This window comes from Chiroxiphia lanceolata, chromosome 24, assembly GCF_009829145.1.
Source record: "Chiroxiphia lanceolata isolate bChiLan1 chromosome 24, bChiLan1.pri, whole genome shotgun sequence".
Classification (NCBI taxonomy): Eukaryota; Metazoa; Chordata; class Aves; order Passeriformes; family Pipridae; genus Chiroxiphia; species Chiroxiphia lanceolata.
Window position 1 is genome coordinate 2,255,752 of NC_045660.1, and position 24,921 is coordinate 2,280,672.

At 48.0% G+C, this 24,921-nt stretch overlaps 1 protein-coding gene across 1 annotated transcript; it reads left to right on the forward strand.

The window, feature by feature from the left end:
* The first annotated feature begins 1,526 nt into the window (after window positions 1–1,526).
* Window positions 1,527–24,920, forward strand: LAPTM5 (lysosomal protein transmembrane 5). The gene is made up of 8 exons (XM_032710264.1): window positions 1,527–1,827; window positions 9,764–9,857; window positions 15,714–15,790; window positions 16,928–17,056; window positions 17,542–17,667; window positions 18,094–18,189; window positions 23,017–23,109; window positions 24,210–24,920. The coding sequence occupies exons 1-8, from the start codon at window positions 1,741–1,743 to the stop codon at window positions 24,282–24,284; spliced, it is 777 nt and encodes a 258-aa protein (XP_032566155.1). The 5' UTR covers window positions 1,527–1,740; the 3' UTR covers window positions 24,285–24,920.
* Window position 24,921: the final 1 nt, after the last annotated feature.

The following is a 24,921-nucleotide window of genomic DNA, read 5'->3' on the forward strand; positions in this document are numbered from 1 at the left end:
CTGAGATGACAAAGTGTTGGCAGGAGATGTGGCTGCTTTTCTGTTTTGCTTGAAACAAAAACCCCAAGCAAACAGTGCAGCACAACCCTGCAGCGACAGACACTTGAAGCAAAGCAGGAAAAACCCCCTCAGTGGTTAAAGAACCTTGCAAATATTTCCTGTCATGCTTAAAAGGAGATTGATACAAAGATAAGGCTTTAAAACAAAGAGGAGATCACATTTGTGGGCTGCAGCCCAAACCCTCCAGCACTAGGATGTTGCCTGACAAAATCTTTACCTCTGTCAATAAACAAAAACCCTCTGGAAGGAGCATTTCCCAGCTGCTGCCATGGATTTGCCTTTGCCTGTGAATTCAGGAAGCTGCAGGAGGTTGCTTGTAGCAGGAGAACCATAACAATGCTCTGGACAAGTTATTTTTTATTTCCCGTCTTAAAAAGGGGCAGAATCTGTAAAAAAAAAATCCTACTGGGGAGGAGTGAGACCAAACATCCTTCCACAGAAATGGATCCTTGAGATCTGGAGCTGCTCAGAAGCCAGACAAGTGGAAAGTGCATTGTTAAAAAACTGCTTCCAGTGACGCCACCTTTAATTTCAGTGTCTATAAACGTCAGGGTTTTCCTTTCAGTGAAACCTCTCCTCAGAAACAGCAGCCTGGGGATCCTCAGGCACAGGATCCCTTCCCAGGGCAGTGGGATTCCCTTCTCCTTGGGCAGTGGTGTGAAGGGACGAGGATCAGAATGGGAAGGGTTTCAGGAACGGAAAAAGATATACAGGGATTGAAAGGACATTATTACAGTTATTGCGTGTTTTGCATTGCATGATTCCCCGAGATTTGTATTTCCCAGGCTTGCCCAGGCCTGTTCCCTGCTTCCTTTCTGCACACATTTTTCCCAGTTTTCCAGCTGTAAAAATGGGATAATGATCCCTGCACACTCTGCAGAGGCTCCTGGGTGAAAAGCTGTGCAGCAGGAGAGCAGAGTTTCGGTTCCAGGGGCTCAGCTGGGTTTGCAGGGAAATTTGGAATCAAAACCATGGACTTGGAGAGGAGAGGTTTGGAGAGGTTCAGAGAGGAGAGGAGAGATGGGGTTTTTAATGAGAATGGTAATAAATCTGTGATGAAGAGCACAGTTGGGTGAGTTCAGGCAGGGGGACACCCTGAGGTCCTGCCCAGTGAGGTCACCAGGCTCACATCCCACTGTTGCTGTTCCTTTCCAGGAGCTGCTGGACAGAAATGGCCTTGGGAACTGGGAGCAAACCTGCAGCCAACAACCCTCCACTGTGCTCTCCTCCCAGAGCCCAGGGCTGCTCAAGCAGCAGCTCCCAGGAGCCCTTCCAAGGCTTTGGGACTCTGCTGGCAGGGAACGAGCTGCTGCAGAGCGAGGAACTCGGATGTTTCACTGCAAAAACAGCAGGTCAGGGCTGAAGGTGAAATTCTTGGCCCCCTGCTTTTGTTTCTGATGATTTTTTGCCGGGCAAATCTTTGCCCTCCTCTCCCTGACACCTCCTCTGCTGGACACCACCTGCCCCAGAAGGGTTTGTCCTCCTTGGGGGGGAAAGGTCCTGACGAAAAAGCAACGAGAAAATTTTTGCTTTCTTTATTACTGAGAAACCAAAAAAGCCCTCATGTGACTCTGTAGATGACTTCACACATTCAGAGGGCAGGAAGGAAGTCGGGCTGCAGGGCTCCCTTCGCTCTCCTGAGGGGCGGCGGCTGCAAATTCGGCCTCGTTAACTCCCAAAATGACCCCCCAGACATCCCCCGAGCCCCCCAAATGCTGCTTCTTCAGCATCAAGACAGCCACAGTGGCCCTGGGGATCTTCCACCTGGTGAGTTGTGGGGCTGGGAGAGGGCACAGGGAGGTGGAATCTCTCCCCAAGGTTTCCTGCCCCTCGAATTTTCCGTGTTGCCAAAAGAGAAAACCTGATTATTTAAGAGGGATGGACAAAAGAGGAGAAGGTGGTGGGGAAAAGGAAGGAGAGTGGATGAATTTTCCTGGACTGGGAGGGGTTTTTAACTCTTTTTGTCTGGCTCTACCAGTTGGAGCCCATGGAAAGTCACTGTGCTTCCTGGTTTTCCCCTGCTCAGGGCAGGGACTCTTACCAGGGCTGGGTGTGGAGCTTGGCCAGGGCTCAATGTGGAACCCTGGACCTGCTGGGTACAGTGGGCAGCACTTTCACACTGGGAATGTGGGAATGCCAATGGGAATGTGGGAGTGCTGCAAGAGGGAGGAGGGAGAGCAAAGAGTGATAGGAAGAGCTGCCTCATCTCTCACTGCATAGTGTTTGCAGTGTTTCTGTCTCTCTTGGGATCTTCCCTTCCCTTCCCTTCCCTTCCCTTCCCTTCCCTTCCCTTCCCTTCCCTTCCCTTCCCTTCCCTTCCCTTCCCTTCCCTTCCCTTCCCTTCCCTTCCCTTCCCTTCCCTTCCCTTCCCTTCCCTTCCCAAACCTTCCCAAACCTTCCCAAACCTTCCCCCTGCCCCTCCCAGATCACAGGCAATGGGACCTCCGCCCTGTTTTTGGAGCAGATGCTGCAAAGCCACAGCTGGGGCTTCACTCTGCTCCCCCTCTGCCCCCCCTGGAAGTGCTCTCAGTGCCAGGGCTGCCCGGGGAGGAAGGTTTTTATCTCTCACTGACACCCCTAGTGCAGTTCAGCCACCCCTGGAGGGACCAGCTGGATGTGGGTGGTGGCTGGGAGGGTCTGGGGTCACCCTCAGCACTTGGGGGTGCAGTGTTGTTACACCAGAACAGGGATCACCCCAAGATAAGCACGGGGGGGGGTGTTCAAATGGTGCAGGGGGTGGTTTCAGGGGTTTCAGGTACCCCCAGCAACTAAACCACACCTTGGGTTTAGACCAAGCAGCCAGAGATGCTCTTAAACACCTGGAAAGATCCAGTGAAGGATGTGGGGAAAGGGCAGGAGCAGCCTGAGCCCTCAGCTCTCCAACCTGCTGCCACCCGTCAGTGATGTCCCATCACCACAACCCCAAAACCTGTGACCCCCCAAATCCTCGTGGGTCCCACTGTGTCTGCACCTCTGGTTTCACATCCTGCTCCACTGAGTTCCTCCCTTTGGTTTCCCAAATGCCCTGCATTTCTCTGGGCACACCTCATTTCTCCCTGATCACTGCACACCTGTCCCCACCAGCCCTTTCTCCCAGGTCCATCCTCCCAGCCATCCTTTATCCACTTGTATATCCCCACTTATCTTATTTTCCTCTTCCTACAGAACAGTCCAATCTCTTTTACTCAGAACTCCATGAAAAATGGTTTATTCTTTGATGAGATTGTCTTGTCTTCTTGTCTGTGTCACTTCTTTAAGAGGTAACACAGAATATCAACCATTCCCCCCCCACACACTTCTCTACCTTTTTGAAGGTGTAGCTGCAGCTGCACAGAGGGAGGGAAAGAGAAAAGGGGATTTATACCTTGGCAGTGACTTGGATGATTTGCTGCCTCAATACAGTTGCTTTGGATCAGTATAAATTCCTGCTGTGGGTCCCAGTGAGGGATCACAGCCATGCTGGGTGGGAGCAGTGCCATCAAACACGAGCTCTGGGGCTTTGTGGCCACGTCTTGTCCCCCTATAAATTCAATTTGCCTCACTGCTGATCTCTTCAGAGGCAGAGGAAATAAATCCTGGGCATCCTGAAAGCAAACAGGGAAGGAGAAGGAGGGGGATGAGGAGGGGACAGAGGTGTGGGATTAGCAAAGCTTCACTGGCTGCTGGGAGGTGACTTGCAGGTGATGTTCATGGGGGGATTTGTCCTGCTCATCAGCTCCTCTCAGGCATGAAGAGACCTGAAGGAATTTGACATTTAGCTTCAAGATCAGGGCTGGGAATTTGCTTGGCCAGAGGAAGCCTTTAGAAAGCAGCTTGTCTGGAGCTTTTCTCAGTTGTAGACAAGTTTTTCTCTTTGGCAGCAGAAAGTCACCCCTGGGACCTTCCCAGGTCCATCCTCAGCACTGGATACGATTCCTGGCAGAGCAGAGATGGGATTCACTGAGCACTCCCCAGGCTGGGCTGACCTGAGGTGTCCCACAGACCCTGTGCTGCTCCCTCCTCCTCTTCCTCCTCCTCCTCCTCCTCCTCCCGAAGCATCTCTGTGGCACAAACCAGGGGGAGGAGGAGGAGGCAGCAGGAAGGAAAAGAGAAAATGTTTTGAAAGGAAACCAAGTGGGAACTAAAAACATTCCTCACTTCATCCCACACTGCCACAACAAGCACTTTTCAAGTGAAATAAGGAGGGGTGAAGCTCTGAAAGTACAGCATTTCTGTGTTATTTGCCTTCAGAGTGCTGGGTGTCACCTGCTTCTGTCAGAACCCCACCGGCCCCAGGGACCCCTGGTGATCCTGGCATCAAACTCTTCTTGCAGAAACCCTCCTTGGGAAGACAAAAAGGGAGCATCTGCCACCCCAGGGTGGTGTGCATGAACAGAAATCACTTGGGGATCAGTCAAATTGAATGTATCTCAGAAAAAAAAGGCACAACACAACCTCCAAGAGCAGTTTAACCCCACGGGATTATTCACCAGGGGTGGGGGCTGTGTGTGCCAGGCTGTGTGTGCCAGGCTGTGTGTGCCAGGCTGTGTGTGCCAGGCTGTGCAGATCCTGCCTGCCAAGACACCCCCAATTTATCTGCCTTGATTTAACGAGCAGCTCTGCCTCAGTCCTACCCGATGTCACAGTGTCATGGAATCATGGAATATCCTGAGCTGAAAGGAATCCACGAGGATCATCAAAGTCCAACTCCTGGCACTGCACAGACACCCCAACAATCCCACCCTGGGAGTGGGTGGGAATCCAAACCCTCCTGGAGCTCTGGCAGCCTTGGGGCTGTGCCCACTGCCCTGGGGAGCCTGGGCAGTGCCCAACCAGCCTCTGGGGGAAGAACCTTTCCCTGATATTTGGGCACTGCCCAGGCTCCCCAGGGCAGTGGGCACAGCCCCAAGGCTGCCAGAGCTGCAGGAGGGTTTGGCTGATCCTCTGGGGCACAGGTGGGGACTCTTGGGGCTGGGCCTGTGCAGGGCTGAGGGTTGGACTGGATGGTCCTTGGGGGTCCCTTCCAGCTTTGGGTATCCTGGGATTCCAACCCTCCTCTGACACAGCTCCATTCACTCATGTCCTGGTGCCACAAATTCCTTTTACCAAGAAATGTGTTTAACTCCTGTTAAACAGAGGCAGCACCAACCTGAGAGGTGTCCTCCAGGAGTGGAGGACAAGAGAGGAAGGGCTGTGGAGGGGCTGGGGGTCAGCAGCACCCCAAGTGAGCTGGGAATTGGGTGCTGGGGGGGGGGGAATCCTCCTGTTTTAAACCTGCCTTTCTCCTGTCAGGACATAACAAAGGGAAAGGGAAGGGGATTCTTGCCTGAGCAGCCCTGGCAGGCTGAAACAAGGACTTTTTGGTTTCTTCTGGAGCCGAAGGGTAAATCTTGAGCCAGAACATGCCCAGCCCTGGAGAGGTTCCATCACCACACACCAGGCACCATCCACCCAGTGCAGGAGATGGAGAGGTGTCCTGCTCCTCCCAGGGTGTGATGGGGAGCCCAGGGAGAAGGTTGGAGATCATTCTCTCCTCGAAGCTCAGTGGCTCCTTCTTTCCATGCATTTCTAAGCCCTTGTAAATGGAAAGTTTAAACCAACTTTTGCTTTGAAATTCTTCTTCACTGTCAGGTTGGGCTTGGGTTTCCTGCCACGTGCTTATCTTTGGGAACTGCAGTTGGTCTGGTTTTGTGGCTCATTTCAACACCAACAAGGAAACCAAGGGTGTCTTCTGCTCTGCTCTTCCCTCTTTGATAGACCCTGGAGATGGTTCTTTGTGCTGAAGTTTAGCCTCTGGATAAAAATTATAAATCCATCTGAGGTGGGAGCATTTGGGATTTGATGTCCTGCTTTCAGTCATTGTCTTCCAGGAATTAAGCTGATATTTAGGGCTCACTTCATCCATTTTGCTCAGGCCTCCTTTTCACTGAAACCTGGGGGGAAAAAAAAGCAGTTTATCCCTTTATTTCCCACATTTCCATTTGAGGGTCTGACCAACAGCAGCAATAAGAAGCAAAATCTCTTTGGGAGCATGAACATAAAAGCTGTCAGAGAAGTTGGGGCACCTGCAGCCAGGTGTGATCTCCATGTGTAGGCAGAGGAGGGATCCTTCACATCCCAGGGGAGTTCATCAGGTGTAAAGTCACTTCAGATTGATGCACTTTCACCCTTGATAAGGTTCAGTGCTGCCCTGGGACCTTAAATGCTGTTGCAATAAACCTTCTTCTGTTAACTTTCTTGTATCCTCATGTAATAAGATCTAAATTTTTTCTCCTTTTCCTGTCGGCCCCAAAGCAAAGTTCAAAGTTCATTTACTGCAGGGCAAAAAAAACCCAACAAAAAAACCCCAAACACAAGGCCAAAAGAAATCACAGAATCACAGAATGCTTTGGTTTGGAAGGGACCTTAAAGATCATCCAGTTCCAACCCCCTGCTATGTGGCTTTTGAACAACCTGATGTCAGCCAGGTCAGGAGAAGACATGAAACATTCAGGAATTGTTTTAAATTCCAAGGGAGGGATGGTGGTGGGATCCCAGGGGTCTGAGTGGGGCTGGGGGGATGCTCACCCTGAACACAAAGGGCTCTGGGGGTTGTTCAGCTCAGAATCACAGGATCAACCAGGTTGGAACAGACCACTGGGATCATCAACCTGTCACCCAACCCCACCTTGTCACCCAGCCCATGGCACTGAGTGACATGTCCAGCCTGTGCTTAAACACCTGCACAGACAGGGACTCCACCCCCTCCCTGGGCAGCCCCTGCCAATGTCTGATCCCTCTCTGTGCAAAGAAAGTTGGTGAGTTTGGGTTTGAAAACAGCTTCTGGGTCTGCAGCTGAGGCAGAGACAGTGAGGGTGTGTGTGCTGAGCTCCTGCCTGTGCACCCTTTCCCCCCCCCAGCCACACTTCCCCCTTTCTGGGGTGATGCAAAACCTTCCTTTCTGTGTCTCCTTGGCTGGTTTTCCATCTGTGGCAGCTCTGGCAGCTCTTCCCTGCAGTGGCAGTCCCAGCACCCCTGACTGGAGCTACTACTGCCTCGTCTTGGATCTCAAATGCCTCCTGCAGACACTGCTGTGACAAAGCTCCTCTCCCTCGGGCTCCCTCACACTCAGCTTTGTCTCAGCTCCCTGAGCAGCTGCTTTTGTGCTGTTTCCAACACACAAAGTTTGGAAACACGAGCACAAACCACACCAGTTCTGGTTCCTCCTTTGCTGCTTCACTTCTCGCAGTGGTTGCTGAAGTGAAAGGGCCGCTGGAGCTCTGGTGGAAAAGCTGTTTCAGCTCTACCCAGGTTTGTGTTGATCTTGGTGGCTGATACCAACTGGCTTCCTTACCAGTGTGGGGCTCAGATGACTCAGAATCACAGACTGGGTCAGGCTGGAAGGGACCACAGTGTCCCATCTGGTCCCACCTCCTGCTCCAGCAGGGCCATCCCAGAGCACCTGGCACAGGATTGTGTCCAGAGGAGTCTGGAATATCTCCAGGGAGGAGACTCCACCCCTTCTCTGAGCAACCAGTTCAGTGCTGACAGTGAAGTTCTTCCTCCTGTCCAGGTGGAGCTTCCTGGGCATCAGTTCCTGCCCGTTCCTGCTGGGCCATTGCTGGGCCCCCCCAGCAGAGCCTGGTCCCTCCTCTGCCCCCTCCCTGCAGCCCCTGAGGGATACTGGGGAGGTCCCCTCTCAGTGTCTGCTCTGGAGGCTGAACAGCCCCAGCTCCCTCAGCCTTTCCTGCTCCCAGAGATGCTCCAGCTCCTTCATCTCCACAGCTGCTCCAGGAGCTCCATGTCCCTCTTGCCCTGAGGAGCCCAGAGGTTGTGCAATCCAGATAAAAAGGCTTCTCTCCTTCCCCTCATCACAACCACCTCGTTGTGTTGGTACTTTTGTTGGTGTCTCCTGTCCCTGCTCATCTGCAGAATGGCTGCTCCCAGCACTGGGCCTGGTGCTGGGGTGAACATGGAGAGGGATGCTGGCTCAGGTTTCTCCTTTTTTTTTTTTTGTACACCTCAGGATTTCTTCCCCTGCAGACTCAGTTCAAACTGCACAGGATGTTTCCTTGGCCTGAGTCCTGCTCTTTGCTCTACCTGTCATTGTGAAAGGTCTTCCTGGACAAGCAGAGAAGAAGTGGCAGCTCTTTCCACAGCAGCAGAGGGGTCCTCAGGGAACGCAGCAGCTCCTTCCCCAGCCACCCACCCTGGTCAGCCAGTCTGAGAACAGCCCAGCACACTCAAGGCTGCTTTGGCTGGGTTTTTTGGGGGCTTTTTTGCAGCTGTAGGGAGCAGGACTGGTAGCCCATGATCTGCTGCCACCCCAAAGTGCAGAAGAAACGAAAGACAGAACAACCAGAGGGAGGAAAACAGAGATTGGAGGATGAGGGAGGAAAGGGTGAACAGGATGAGCTGAACGGGGCAGTCAGGAAGGGGACACTGTCAGTGAGGTGAGGAAGGAGCAATAAATGGCATCAGAGCAGTTCTTTACCCCAAAAAGTGGTATTTGCACTGCCCAGAGTGAGCAGGGACTGATGGACATTGTGCCCTTGGACTCCTTGTTCTCAGATGCACACGTTTGGTCCCTTGGATGTGTAGGGGACACACTGGCAGGGAGGGATTGTCCCCAGGAGGGGTGGGAGGGGGGGTCTGGCCTTGTGGTTACTGATTTCCTGGTTCTGCTTGCACAGGAATACCCTGGACCTGCTGTTTGAGGGGCTCCTGGTGAGGTCTCCAGCCTTTGAGGGTCTTCTGCACCCCCTGACTTTGGACAAGGGATGGAGGGACAGGACACAGGGAATGGCTTCCCACTGCCAGAGGGCAGGGAGAGATGGGATAGTGGGGAGAAATCCTTCCCTGGGAGGGTGGGGAGGCCCTGGCACAGGTTGCCCAGAGAAGCTGTGGCTGCCCCTGGAATCCCTGGAAGTGTCCAAGGCCAGGTTGGACTGGGCTTGGAGCAACCTGGGCTAGTGGAAGGTGTCCCTGCCCATGGCAGGGGGTGGAACTGGATGATCCTTAAGGTCCCTTCCAACCCAAACCAGTCTGGGATTCCATGATTTGTTTGCAGCAGGAGCTCTCCCTGTCCAGGGGTTAGACACAGATTTTTCACTCCACACATCATCCCTGAGTGGATGTAGAAGTTCAGGACCAGCACTGAGAGCTCCAGACCTTCACTCTGTCTCAGTTGCTAAACTCAGGATGGAAAGACCTCCAGAGTCTGGGGTTTGATAGTTCAATTTGGAGAAAATAATTTCAATTCAAGGCGAAAAAAGAACATTTGAAGATTTTCCTCGAATAAATAAAAGAATGAAAGTGGCATTTTTGCCAGTGAAGCAGCACAGCTACACTTACAGAGAGATCTTTGGTCTTTTTGTGTTTCTTTTTGCACTTTAAAACTCTGTTATTACATTTAGCTCAATTCTGAAGCAAAAGGCAATTTCCAGGCATAAAACTGGGACTTTCTGGATAAAAACCATTGAAACCAAACTCATTAAGTTTGTCATTTCTCCATCCTCCTTCTGCTGGCAGAGGAAATACAGTTAAACCCAACCCATTAATAAACTGATGACTTTTGCCTCGATGTTTCCTTGCCCAGGATTTTAAACCTTCTGGGTTTGCTTCCCTTGGAGACTTCAGCCTGTATTTGGGATTGGGGCTGTTTCACCAGCCCTGGAAATAAATCTGCTGATGGGAAGCTGGCCCAGGGCCACTGAATTGTGTCCTTTTGCTTTTGTTCTCCCAGGTCATGAGTGTTTTGCTGCTGATCGAGTATTCCCTGGAGGTGTCCAACGGGAAGGGCTTCCACAAAGATCTGCCCAAGGATTACTACGGGATTGGTGGGTCCCTGGGGGGCTGGGGGCAGCTGGGGGGGTTTAGAGGGAGCCCAAGGTCCTGCACTGGCCCCTCTTCCTTTCTCAGCAAAGAAAATCACAGCAGATGGGCCCAGAGCTCAGATATTGTTTCACAGCTCCCACGATTCCTTGTCACATTCTTCCTGCCACGCTCAGACGTGGAACTGAGGCTTGCAAATTTGGATTTTGGCTTGTTGGGAGATCAGTGTGGAGAAGTTGCCTTTATTTCAGCGGGTCAGCACCCTCACACCCCTTCATCCCCCCTGCAACACACTCGGGATTCACCTCCCGGTCCCGGTTTCTCCCCCATTCCCAGATTTTCCCAACTTCTGGTGCTGCATTTCTTTAAGAGTGTTGGTTGCAGCCAGACTGTTTTGTATCCCACAAATGCTCACAAGCAGCACATTCCTCATGGTTGATTGAATTCCTGGATCTGGAGCTCAGAAGGATCTAACACCAGCCCACCTCCCTCCCTTCCCCTGCCCCTCTGACCCCCATTCCCAGATTTTTCCAACTCCTGGCTTTTTTTTACAGAACTTTGCTTGCAGCCAGACTGTTTTTTATCCCACAAATACTCACAGGCATCATATTCCTCATGCTTGGCTGGAGCTGGGAAGGATCTCAGATCCTCACAAAGCCCTGGCTCCCAGAGAGCTGGGACCTCTCTCGTGTGGGTGCCATGAAACAGAAAATACCTCCCAAAAAAACCTCAAATCTTGCTTCACCAGCTTATTCTGCATGAGGCTCTTTGGAAACCACAAGCTCAGGGTGTTTTTTCCTTTCTTCAGTCACTTTTCTGCCTCAAACCCCTTTGATCTCCCCATTCCCTCTGTAACACTCCTGGATTTGCCTCCCAATCCTGGGTTCTCCTCCCTTCCCCTGCCCCTCTGACCCCCATTCCCAGATTTTTCCAGCTCCTGGCTTGTTTTTTTTTTTACAGAACTTTGCTTGCAGCCAAAGACTGGTTTGTATCCCACAAATAGTCACGAGCATCATATTCCTCATGGTTGTCTGGAGCTGGGAAGGATCTCCCTTAGATCCTTGCACAGACCTGGCTCCCAGAGAGCTGGGAACTCTTGTGTGGGTGCCATGAAACAGAAAATAACCCCCAAACCTCAAATATTGCTTCACCAGCTTATTCTGCACGAGAAACCACAAGCTCAGGGTGTTTTTTTTCCTTTCCTTGATCCCTTCTCAGCATAAACCCACGAGCTGAGATAATCTATCTCTGCCAGGCAGCCAGGCTCCCTCACCCAGGGTTGTGGAGAAAAAAAAACAAACACGTTTTTCCAGTGAAAAATACAACTTCTGGCAGCAGGAATTGCTTGTTCCCTGCTTTTTCCTTGTGTCCTTCCCCAGGCTGCAAGACCCCTGAGAGTGGAGGAAGAGAAAACCAAGTAGAGCAAATTCCTGCAGCTCCCAAACTCACTTGTCCCTGGAGGGGGAGTGAGTGGAAAGCACCAAAGCAGGAACAGTCACTGTCTGGTGGATTTGTGATGGGCTCACAATTTTCCCAACCCCCAGCTGGGGTTTAGGAGGCTGTTTTCCATCGGTGCTGTGGGGTTTGTTTCATAAAATGAAACCATGGAATGGTTTGGGTTGGAAGAGACCTCAAAGATTGTCCAGTTCCACGACCAAAGGCATTGACGGGGAGCAGAAAATGGGATTTTGGGTGAGTGCTGAGCACAGGACACCGAGCAAGGGGCTGCTTTCGGGGTTCACACCTTTCACAGGGAGCATTAATTCCAAATATCCCAGTCTGGGGGGGTTGGAGGCTCCTTTGTGACCCACAGAGGTCCCTCAGAAGCTCTGGCTCAACCCAGCAGCCAGTGCAGAGTGGAAAATGTGGAAAATGCCCCTTCCAGAGCTTTCCCATGGTGGCAACACCCCAAAGAGGCTCCAACCCCGGCTGTTTTCCAGGGAGATCAGGGTAAGACAACCAGGAGAATCCTCTTTTTCCATTTCTGGGACAGGAGTTTTTCATTTCACTTTTTGAAGCACACGATGCCAAGTGGGACCTCAAGGCCTTCCTTCCTTTTTCAGTGTTTGGCTGTTTTGCTGCTTTGTGGGAGTATTTTTGTTTGTTGGGGTTTTTTTGTGGGTTTTGTTTTGGGGTTTTTTCGTGGGGTTTTTTGTTTGGCTGGTTTTTTTCTGTTTGTTTGGGTTTTTTGTTGGTTTTGGTTTTGGTTTTTTTTTCTGGTTCTTTTTTTTGGTGTTTGTGTTTTTTGTTTTGCTTTTTTTGTTTGCTTGTTTTTTGTTTTGTTTTGTTTGTTTTGTTGTTTGTTTGTTTTTTTGTTTTTGTGGCTTTTTATTTGGTTTTTTTTTGTTTTGTTTTGGTTTTGTGGGTTTTTTTGTTTGTTTGTTTGGGGTTTTTTTTTGGTTTTTTGTTTGTTGGTTTTGGCTTTGGGTTTTTTTCTGGGTTTTTTTTTGGTTGGTTTTGGTTTTTTGGTTTTTTTTTTTTTGTTTGCTTGTTTGGAGGTTTTTTTGGGGGGTTTTTGTTTGGTTTTGGTTTTTTTTGTTTGTTTGTTTGTTTTGTTATTTGTTTTTTGGTTTTGTGGGTTTTGTGTGGGTTTTTTTTGTTTTTTGTGTGTTTTTTGTTTGTTTGTTTTTGTTTTGTTTACGTTTTTTGGGGAGTTTTTTGTTTGGTTTGGTTTTTTGGTGTTTTTTTGTTTGTTTGGTTTTTTTTTGTTTTTTTTGTTTGTTGGTTTTGGTTTTTTCCCTGGGTTTTTTTTTGTTCGATTTTTGGTGGTTTTTTTGGTTTTTGTTTGGGTTTTTGTTTTATTGTTTGTTTGGTTTTTTGGTTTTGTGGCTTTTTTGTGGGTTTTTTTGTTTGTTTTGTCGTTGTTGTATTTTTGATTGATTTATGGGTTTCAAGGTACCCACCTTGGCCATGGCCACGGTCCCAAATAGTTTGTCCTGCTGGTGGAGCACACAGAGAATCCTGACTAGGACAGTGCCCTGAACTGCTCAACACTAAACAAGACATTTGCAGATCAGAATATTTTCCCACAGATGCAGTTATGTAAAAATTACAATTGTTTTTTGCCAAGAATTTTTCACTTTTTTTTCCAAGCATCTGAGTAAAAGATGCTTTAAAGAAACAGAAACAAGGAGCTGAGACAGATTTTTTTCAGGTGATTTCTGTGCTATTTTGTGCTTTCTAAGCAAGATTTCTGCAGATCTGGAGGGTTTGCCTTTAAGAATAGAACTGTTCCGAGGGAAATTGGCCCCGTTTTTAACACTCCCCCCCCATTTCCCACACAATTAAAAATGACAGGTTTTCCCCTCCCCCTCTTCCACTGCCTCCTACACCAAAAAAAAAACAAAAAAAAAGGAACATTTTCTCCTGAAATCCCCAGCACTTCCACTTGGCTTCTCCTCCTGAGCATTTCAAAGGGCTCTGCTTGGGAGATTTTTCTGATTAGAGCTGGAATAAACACGGCACAACCCTTCCCTTTCCAGAAAGGAGCAGGGAAGCGACGCGAAAAGTCCAATCCCACCTCCAAAACCCAGCTGGAAGAGTCCCAGAAAAATTTAGGGAGAGGTTCTGGGGCTGCCCTGAGCATCTGCTGCTCTCTTTGTAGATTCAAACACACCTCAAACAGATCATTCCAAGCTGCAGCCCCGGCCCGGGAATAGAAATGAGGGAAGGGTTTTGTTTTTCACATCAGGCAGCAGGAAAAAACGCAGCCAGGATTTTTTGTTTTTTTCTAAGGAATCAGGCTCTTGGTCACAGGAATCTGGTCTCCAGGATCTGCAAATGCCACAAAGCCCAGGGATCTCCTGCTTCTGGAAGGTCACTTGTCACCCTGCCAGCCCTGCAGAGGATTCCAGGTTCCATTTGTCCTCTCGTGGAATGTCCCACGTGCTTCCATGGATTTGCACACAGGGCTGAGAACCAACAGCTCCCACCACCTGAGGGGGTCCCTCCCTCACCCCAAGTGCTGAACGTGCCCCCCACAAAGGAAGAAAGCATTTTGTTGGGAGTCAAATCCTTGATTCCCGAGATCCCAGCCGTGGTTCCAGCCCGGCCCTGGAACAGGGAGAGCAGCCAGCAGGAAGGTGACTGGATCTGCTCTGACAAACAGGAGGCAGACAGAGCTGAGAAAGTTGTTTTCCCCTGGTTTTCCCTTTCTTTCCATCCCTTTGTGCTTGTAGGATTGTAGAGGGGTTCTTTTGGGTTTTTTTTTTGTCGTTTTATTTAGGGTTTTTTGATCAAGGTTCTGCTTGGAAAATTCAGCTGGGCTCTGCCAGCAATTAGCCCACAGCAGCAGTGGCCAGTTGCCCAATTAATTAACGAGCTTGTGGAGAGAGCTGGAGCATGAGGGCATGGAGAGGGAGGCAGAGCAATGCAGGATCCAGGGAAACATCGTGCTAAAGAGAGAAATCCTCCCTGGAGCAAACCTGGAGTGCTGCTTTGGGGAGAAAACCCGAGGAAAACGGCTGCAGGCAGTTTGGGTTTAACGGGCCTGGGCTCGGCTCTTTTAGGCTGTTCCTACAAAGCCTGCCTGGCTGCTTTGTTAAGCTCTGCTTAATTTGGAGTTTATACCATCCTGGTGTTAATCTTTTGTTCTTTGAGCACCACATCACAGCCTTGTTTGTGCCCCCCTGCTCCTGGAAGGTGGGTCGGGGTTTGCCTGGAAGCTGCAGCTCTTCCCTGAGGAGCTGCAGAGCTGGGAGCAGCTGATCCCCTGGAGCAGCAGAGGGAAAGCAGCTTTGGGTCAAGCTGGACTTTGTAATCTGGATTTTCTTCAGGAAGCCAAGCCCTTTCTGTGTCACCCTCCCTGTTCTCGTTCAGGGTTTGCTGCATTTGGGGTGGGTTTCTTTGCTGTTTCCTAAGATTTCTTCCTCTTCTGCATTTCAATTCTCATTATTTCATGAAAAACAGCTCCTGCACTTGGGGTTTTTTATCATGTTATAACTAAAGCTGTTTTTTTGCTCTGTACTTGGGTCATATTTTCACAACTCTCTTTTCCTGATGCAGGTCAAGTGTTTGTTGTATACTTTTGGTCACTCCCTTAGGTCTGGGCTGTCTCCCTGCTCCATGAGCAGCAGCTCCTGTAGTGCTGCTCCCTCCCCTCTCCAGATGAGCTATTTTTGAGGGGGTGCTGCCTCCTCAAAGGGTTTTTCCCTCCAACACTGCAAAAGAAGAGGCTCCTTGTTCTCAGGGAAGGAATGTGCTGAGCTGGAAGGGACCCCCAAGGACCATCCAGTCCAACCCTGAGCCCTGCACAGGCCCAGCCCCAAGAGTCACCCCCTGTGCCCCAGAGGAGCAGCCAAACCCTCCTGGAGCTCTGGCAGCCTTGGGGCTGTGCCCACTGCCCTGGGGAGCCTGGGCAGTGCCCAACCAGCCTCTGGGGGAAGAACCTTTGCCTGAGATCCAACCTGAGCCTGCCCTGACACAGCTCCAGCCCTTCCCTGGGTCTTGGTAGTGGGAGGTTAAAATTACTGCCTCTTATCTGCTTGGGCTCTTGAAGATCCTTCCCCAGGTTTCACTGTTCCTTGATCTGGTTTTGAGTCACAAATAATTTCCACCTCTGACTCATTAACTGAAAACACTCTGCCTTTTTTATTTCTGCTTCATTTTACCTTGATATTTAAAATTTCAGTCCTTGGCTCCCTCGTGCCTGAGCTCAGAGCTGGTGGCTGAAGAGACAGAAACTTCAGACAGATTCAAAAGTGGGTTTAAAAGGGGGAAAAAGGAGTTAATTCCAGCTGCATGACACCCATCACCCTCCCCACACAATCCTTTGTGCCAGGTTATCACAGTTTATCTCTTCCTTAGAGCTGAACTGGCACAGCAGGTTTTGGTAACATGGTATTTACTTTTATGACTTTTAGCCGATGTTGTCACCAGTTTCCTGCTGATCATCATGTTGTTTGTCATCAGCTTCCACCTCCTCCTGGGTGTGCTGAAGGTAAGATCTCCACCAGTGACATTTAGCTGCTGGCTCAGGCCCGGCCCAGGTGGGAGGGTTTGGAGGAGGGGGCTGGAAGGTGTTCACTGAAATGCTGAAATATGCTCAGAAAAGCAGATAAATCCCTGTGTCACAGCGTGGGAGGGGGACTGTTTGTAGTCTCAGACTCATCTTCAAGGCTGCAAAATGCCAGAGTTACCAAATCTGGAGCAACACTTCCATCAAGACTAATTTTTCTGGGTTAAGTGATGGAAATGCTACGATTGGAAATGTTTTATTGCCTCATTTCCTTGCTCTTTTGCAAGTCAGGTCCTGGAGAGGAACTGGAACTCCCCTCTTACAGTGAGGACTCCTTTCCCACTTCAGGAGGAGAAATGACAATGCCTTGGGGTGGGAACCCAAGTAATTTGGTGTTAGTACCAAGTTTAAGCCCTTCCCAAGCAGCACAGCTCTCCCTCTCTGTGGTAAATTTTGGGGAGAATGGAATGACAGCTCTGATTGGCAAACTTTGGGGACAGTGGAATGACAGCTCTGATGGGATTCAGTGTCAGAGTGAAAACTCCCAGAAGTTTTCCAAGGGGCTGAAAAAATTCCATGTCGAGGCCTCTCACTGTTTGTTGTCAACGGAGTGTGTGGAATCAGGTGCCAAAATTCCAGGGACTTATTTAATCTTGGAGCACCTTAATGTGTGTCCTGTCAGGTGTTGATAGCTGATCTCATTCTCCCAGTTGGAATAGAAATGACTGGAATTGCTTTTCTCTCTCAGGAGAGGGAACATCTCCTGATCTGAGTAATTTGGTATTGGTGCCAAGTTTAAGCCCTACCCAAGCAGCAAAACTCTCCCTCTGTATGGCAAACTTTAGGGACAGTGGAATGACAGCTCTGATGGGATTCAATGCCAGAGTGAAAACTTCCAGAAATTTTCCAAGGGGCTGAAAAAATTCCATGTCGAGGCCTCTCATTGTTTGTTGTCAACAGAGTGTGTGGAATCAGATGTCAGAATTCCAGGGATTTATTTAATTTAATTTAATTTAATTTAATTTTGGAGCACCTTAATATATGTCCTGTCAGGTGTTGATAGCTGGTCTCATTCTCCCAGTTGGAATAGAAATAACTGGAATTGCTTTTCTCTCTCAGAAGAGGGAACGTCTCCTGATCCCCTTCCTTGCCCTGCAAGCCATGGACTTCCTCCTCAGCCTCCTGACCATGTTCAGCTCCTACCTGCAGGTCCCAGTGCTCATTTCTGTGTCCTCCCTGAGCCACATGGTGGGTAACAGCTTCTTCTGGGGGGCTCTTCTCTGCTTTTTAGCAGCTGGAGAATGAAGGGAATAAAGGGTCGTTATTTTGGGCCACAGTCCTTCATAGAATCATTTAGCTTGGAAAAGACCTTGGAGAACATCAAGTCCAATGGCTGGAGACAGGATACAATCCAGGCTGGAGGGTTCATAAGGAAAACCTGTGACAGGTGGGACATTTAGTTTCCCCTGGCCAAAAATCTTCCTGTCGATTTTAATTTTGCCTCGTGGTTTTGGGGGAAGGTGTTTCTAGGAAGGGTTTGCTGGAGAACTGGGGCTCTCAGTGCTCCAAGGAGAGGCCTCTTCTGTGGAGCTTGCCTAAATCAACCCAACAAGATGGTTTGCTCCCCATTTTGGCCAGAAGGAGTGAATTTATTGGTGTGAAAAAAGCGGAAAATGTGAAGGAGCCTCTAGAAGGGCCACAATCTCGTAACCACAACCAAATTCCTGTTGCAGCAGGGACATTCCAAGATCCCTCTCCTGGCTCTGCAGCTGCTGGACTTCTGCCTGAGCATCCTCACCCTCTGCAGCTCCTACGTGGAGGTGCCCACCTATCTCAGCCTCAAGCCTTCAGACAACGGGGTAGGTCACGGACAAGCTCCTGGTTTTTCATGCTGTGAACTCCTGCAAAGCTTCCTTCAACAATCAGCTTTCTCTGCCCTCTCTGTTCGACCACCAGAGAGGGTTTTCTGGAAGTTCTCCCCCCCATGGTGTCCTTGACTGTCAGCTCGTTTGTGCCTGTGTTCCTTAAAAGCTCTCCTTGTTTTCCTGGTAAGGATCTCATGGATGCAAATTGCAGAGCAGGATGATTGGGACAGACCTGCCAGCAGACATTTTCATCTTTATTCAACATTCCTGCTTTTAATTTTCATTTAAATCACCCACTGGAAGATGTTTCTTTATTGGGAAAGGAAAGTTTCCCAATTTCTGAGGGACCTCAAACACCATCACTGGGTGTGACCCTGGGACAAGTGTTTGTGACTTGAGACCTTCTCCCTCTTTCCACAGGGATTTTTGCCAACCCTGGAGAAGCTGCCAACAGAGGATTATGCCAAAGTGATGATCACCTTCACCATCGCCTTCATCGCCGTCCTCTTCCTCAAGGTAAAAGCTGCTGGGGCTGCAGTGGAGTTCCTTTGGCTGGGGAATAGGAAAATTTGGGGTTACTTCTCTCCCAAACCTGCCAGGGCATTGGAAAGCCTTGTTGGTGTCTCCCTGGGCACAGCACGAGCTGGTCTGAGGCAGGACTAACATCCAAAGCACTGGGTTTTTTTTTTTTGCTGCTGCAGATGTGAGTTAGAAAGTTATAAAATCTCTCTTACATCCAAAATAAGAATTATAAAACCTCTCTTAGATCCAAAAAACTCTTGCTGCCCATCCACCTCTAGAAGGATCAGAGGGTTGAAAACAAAGATAGGAAAGTGTTCTGCTGCTGTGGGACAAAATAAATCAGATTATTGAGGAGCAAGTTGGATCTTCTGCTGGGGTGAGTGGCTGTATCCACACTGGGGTGAGCAGAGTTCTGCACTGACACCCTGGAAGTTCATTAAAAGCAGGAGCTGCTGAATCCTGCAGACTCCACTGTGAGATGTTTTCTATTCCTCTTGCTTCAGTGGCTCAGAGAACACATTTTTCACTGAGGGGTTCCAGGCCCACTGAGAAAACCAGATCTTTCCAGGTACTTGGGCAGACTCTGTCACAGTGAAAAATTGCTGCCTGTTAGTTGGAAAATACTTTATGTTCTTATATTCTGAGTCTTCTCAGGTGGCCTGATAAGGCAGGGTGGAGTGTCTTGTCTTGTGTGGCTGCACTGCAGGCCTGGCTTTAGCATATCTTGGAATATTTGCATGAATTATGGACCAGGAGTGGAGATAACCCTGCAGCAGTGGGGTCTGCAACAGCAATCTCACTGACCTGGCAAATGGGTTGATTTGAATTTTCCACGGGATTGGGTCCAAAACTGCTTAACTTGCACTGACTCCTTGTGCTGGAGTTTGGGGGAGGAGGGATAGGGGAGGATAATTAAAAAAACCAGTGGACAGGTACAAGTCTCTTCTAAGTATTTTCCCCAGTAATAAAATCAGTCCAAATAACGTGGAAAGTTCTTAAAGAAAACATGTTTCCAAACCAAGTTATGTTCTTTCCTACCCCAGTTTTTAATGGCACTGTCTCTTCTATTTCCCTCTCTCCTCAGTTATTTATCCCTTTTTCTCCTCACAGCATCCTTTTTGCTCCTCTGCCCCCCTTGGGTGCTCTCGAAATGCAACCAAACCCAAACCAGCCCTTTAGACTTCTCCTGGTCTGATGAACCCCCTCCAAACTCCCCCAAAGGAAACCCATCCTTTAAACCCAGTGACAATCCCTCACCTCTTCCCTGGGCAGCAAAACCCTTTTCATGATGGTCCCTTCCAAGTGATAAAGGCCTTTGATGAGAAATGTGGCAACATGAAATATTTTATGATAATAGACCCGATGAGAAATGGGGCAAAACCCACTAAATATTTTATGCCTAAAAAGACCATTTGGCCAATTTAGGGCACATTGGTTTCAACTCCCTGAATGCCCACACTGAGGTGTTCTCTCAATAATGTTGGACTAAGATCTTTTTGCATAAATGGACTTGGTTAATGACCCATCACAAGCATTTATTGCCCTAAAATGGTTCTGTTTGTGGTGCTGTTCTCTGCCAGCTTGCAGTTACTGTCCCCAAATTGTTGTCTGCATCCCACACCGGGGCAGAACTCAGCTAAGGGAGAAGATGGGCCACCTGCCCCAGTGGCTCTGCCAGAGACCTCGTGTGAGCCCTGCAAGGCTTTCCTCCTGCTCTTAGCAGGGAAGATTTCCTGCTGGGAGGTGCTGCTGCTCCTCTCCCTCCTTCTTCTCCCCCCGTGCCAGGAGTGTGGGAGCTGTGGAAGGCCCTCCCTGCAGCCCCCCAGCTCCTCACCAGTGGTGCCTGGTTGGGTGGTGACCTGGGGAGCCCTGTGGGATCAGTTGTTCAAGTCCAAATCCCTTGGAGATGCAAAGTATTCCAAGGGCACAGTGAGGGCAGGGTGATGCTTCCATCAAGGCAAAATTCCTCGTTGATCCGTGTATCCACAAGCAGTCCTAGAACCATGGAATGATTTGGGTTGGAAGGGGCCTTAAAGCTCCTCTCATTCCATGGGCAGGGACACCTTCCACCAGCCCAGGTTGCTCCAAGCTGCTCTTGAAGACTTCCAGGGATGGGAGGTGCCCAAGGTGTCACAGCCCTGACCTTTATCTCACTTCAATATCATAAACTCCTCCTCCTCCAGCAGCACTGTGATAATGCAGAAAAAAAGGGGAAGGAGACATTTCTGGTGGGAAAGGAGAACAGGCTTTGCCAGAAGTGCTGCTGAAGTCGCTCCTTCCCGACCTCCAGGACGAGCTTTCCATCCACGTCCTGGGGCAGCAGCTGCCAGAGCAGCTTCCCCTCTCCAATCCAGTGTGGAGAAGGGTGTCCCACATGGATTCAGGAGTGGGTTTGGATGAGCCCAAGGTCTCTGCCTGCCTTAGATAAGCTCTGTACTAATGGAGCTGCTAAAACTTGCAATTGCTTGCAGGAGTCACTGAACTCATTGCTTGGCACTGCAGCAAACTCCTCCAGAAGCAAACCCAAAGAATGGATTCTTTTGCTGCATTATTTTATTTTATTTATTTTATTTTATTTATTTATTTTATTTCATTTTATTTCATTTTATTTCATTTTATTTCATTTTATTTCATTTTATTTCATTTCATTTAATTTCATGTTTTATTTATTTTATTTCATTTCATTTCATTTTATGTTTTATTTATTTTATTTCATTTCATTTCATTTTATTTCATTTCATTTTATTTTATTTTATATTATTCTATTCTATTCCATTTTATGCTATTCTATCTTATTCTATTCCACTTTATTCTATTCTATTTTATTGTACTGTATTTTATTCTATTCTATTCTGTTTTATTCCATTTTGTTCTAGTCTATTTTATTCCATTTTATTCTATTTTATGTAATTTCATTTTATTTTATATTATTCTATTCCATTTTATGCTATTCTATTTTGTTGTATTCTACTTGATTCTATTCTATTCTATTCTATTCTATTCTGTTTTATTCCATTTTATTCCACTCTATTTTATTCCACTCTATTTTATTCCACTCTATTTTATTCCACTCTATTTTATTCCACTCTATTTTATTCCACTCTATTTTATTCCACTCTATTTTATTCCATTCTATTTTATTCCACTCTATTTTATTCCATTCTATTTTATTCCATTCTATTTTATTCCATTCTATTTTATTCCATTCTATTTTATTCCATTCTATTTTATTCCATTCTATTCTATTCCATTTTGTTCTATTCCATTTTGTTCTATTCCATTTTGTTCTATTCCATTTTGTTCTATTCCATTTTGTTCTATTCCATTTTGTTCTATTCCATTTTGTTCTATTCCATTTTGTTCTATTCCATTTTGTTCTATTCCATTCTGTTCTATTCCATTTTGTTCTATTCCATTTTGTTCTATTCCATTTTGTTCTATTCCATTTTGTTCTATTCCATTTTGTTCTATTCTATTCTATTTTATTGTATTGTATTCTATTCTATTTTGTTCTATTCCATTTTATTCCATTTTATTCTATTCTACTCCATTTTGTTCTATTCCATTCTATTCTATTTTATTTTACTGGGCTTTCTTTCCTGGCTGAGTGGAGGTTTTCACACAGTTTGATGCCTTCAGTGTCCCCCCCATTCCCTCTCCGTACGAGGCAGCTTTCAGAGGCAGGAAGGTTTTTGCAGCACCCCCTAAAGCTGCTCCAAGCTTGGATTTGCCTCCTCATCCCTGAGGGACTCGGAGAGATGGATTCCTTCAACCAGACACTCGTTCCTTGGTCCCAATCTTTGTCTTGGCTTTGTGCCAAACCCAACAGTCCCCATTGTCCCGGGAAATCCTGGGCTGCTTTTCGGGACAGACAACTCCCTGTGTTCCTCTGCAGAGGCCAGAGGGGAGTCCCAGGCCAAGGAAAACAAGAGGCACACGACTCTTGCTGCACAGAGGAGGCAAAATATTGATTTAAGGGGGGATGTTACACAGACTTTGCTTATTTTCATGTGCCACAACCCCTCAATCGAGCCTTTTTTCCAAGAAAAGCTCTATTTATTGTATCTCAAGGTGCAAGGAGGTCCTGTCAGAGCAGTGGAACTGTTGCAAGGACAGGACTTGGTTGGATAAACTGCCTTTTTGGGTCAGTCCTAGTTGGCCACGGAGCCTTGGATCTCTTGGTTGTGCCCAAGGTGCTTTTTGAGACATCCAGGCTTTGCAGCCTGCTCGGAAAAATAACATGAAAATGTGCTTTCCTTTCCTCCTGGTGACACTGTGCTCTCAGAGGTCACAGATGTTGTATTTAATGTGCTTTAAACATCTTCAATTGGGCTTGAAAATTTATATTTAAACACTTGAAACTTTATATGCTTTAAAAATTATATTTCATATGCTTGAAACTTTATATTTATATGCTTTAAAAATTATATTTCATATGCTTGAAACTTTGTATTTATATGCTTTAAAAATTATATTTAATATGCTTGAAACTTTGTATTTATATGCTTTGAAAATTATATTTCATATGCTTGAAACATGATATTTAATGTGGTTTAAACATTATATTTTATGAGCTTTAAATATTATATTTAATGTCATTATTAGTCATAGTCCCACCCCACTGTTCTGTTCTGGATCCATGGAGTTCCCACCTTCCTGCTGAAGGATGGACAGAGACTGATTGAAGGCCCTGGGACCCAGGATCCCAAACTTCTGCCTCCAGAGAAGAGACTGGGATAACATCAGGCTGATGGCAAAAGTGGGAATGTTCTTGTTGACCTGCAATGCAATGGAAAAATGTAATTTTCCCCTTTTTTTTAGGCCTATATGTTCAAATGTGTGCTGAGCTGCTTTAAGTACATCAAAGCCAGCAAGAGAGAGGAGGTGAAAGTCGACCCACAAGCAGTTGAAAAGGTGAGGAAAACTCCTTTAGATTTAAAAAATCACATTTCAGACTCATGAGATCCATGGAGATCCTTCCTTGTGCTTCTCTGGTGGTCTGAGAGAGAGTTTAACCCTTCAAATGTGCATGGACAGGTCCTAAAAATCAATTTCCAATTATATTATATTGCATGTATTATATATACATTATTTTTGTATTAAATCTTTCAGTGGACTCTGCAAGGAACCTGCAGCTGAGGCTTCAGGCACAGCAGATAAATGGGAATATATCACTTGTAATCTCTGAGCCACAGCAGATAGATGGGAATATATCACTTGTAATCTCTGAGCCAGAGCTGGGGGTTTAATTTCAGCTGAACTTTGGGTTCTGTGTGTCCAAGAGGGTTTAAAATTAAGCTTGTCTTCACCTTTCACAGTGTCAGTGTCTGAGTGATTTGGTGCATTGCCCTTCACCTTAATGATTTGATAATTAATGAATCTCAGTGTCCCTCCTCGGGCTGGTGGTGATCTCTCTATGAGCAGCATCCAGCTGCTCTGATATGATGGAAAAATTATTGACTCATGGAATATTCTGAGCTGGGAGGGACCCCCAGGGATCACCCAGTCAACCCCTGGCCCTGCCCAGACCCCCCAACAATCCCACCCTGTCCAAACCCTCCTGGAGCTCTGGCAGGTTTGGTGCTGTGCCCACTGGAAGTTGTGAACTTCTGTGAGGTCTCCAAGATCTTTAATCCTGTGAAGATGGGTGAGAAGCAAAGAGGAAGGATATGGAATGATAAATGTAGGGGTTTGTCTTGCTGAAACTTGGGAACTAGGCTGAGCCTTGCCTTGCCAGCAGCCTGTGCCCCTGCTGTGCCCCTGTGCAGTGCCCTGAGCTCAGCTGCTTGGCTGATATTCTGCACATCAGAGGCTCTTGCTCCATTGATTCCTTCAGGACATGGAGGTGGGACTGGCAGCAAAGTGGTTCTAAAGTGCTGCTGCTCCTCTAACTCTGCTGGATTCCTGCCCTTCGTGTCCTACAGCCCACGGGGCTCTCTTACCCTGCTTTGAACCAGCTGGAGAAACACGTCCAAGATCAAACCCAGAGCATAACTGATGGTCTTCTCTTCCAGGCTGCACTGCCATCCTATGAGGAAGCCTTGGAGTTGCCTTCCAAGGAGTCCCCACCACCCTATGTGACAATCTAAGCTCTGCTCTGGGGAGCAAACAACATCAGTGCTGCTGTTGGTGCCTCTTCCCCCGCTGTCAGATGGTCAGTCCCTCTGAGGAATCCTCATGGAGCAGCTCCCTGATCCCAGCTGTGTGATCCAGCCCACTGGGTGACCCTGCAGAGTGGGGGGATTTGATGCCTTGTCCCACACTGGCGTTTTGACTCCCGTTTATTGCTCATTTTACCAGCCTGGGCTCCAGGCCCTGCAGGGATTCCCCAGCCTGGCTCTGCCCCGTGGCTGCTGGGACGTGCAGGCACTGCCTGAGCCCCTCCCAGCCTTGCTTTCTGCCAGGGAGATGCTGCTTCTCATCTCATAACTGAGATATTTTAGGGGGGGGAAATGGGGGAGAAGCTTTTCTGTGCCACAGCCCAGCCCTGAAGCTGTGCCAAGCCAGACCCCGTGGCAAAGGGAGCATCAGGAGAATGAAGATCTGCCCTGAATTATGACCCAGCTCTCATCCTGTCTGCTTCCCATGAGGATTGCTCCATCCAACACACTCGCAGTGTTGCTCTGCCATTTTATACCTGAGTGGTTGCATATTTCATTTTGCTTTTAGTGTGACTTGAAAGATGAGTTTCAATTAAAAAAAAAAAAAATGTTAATGGCTTCACCA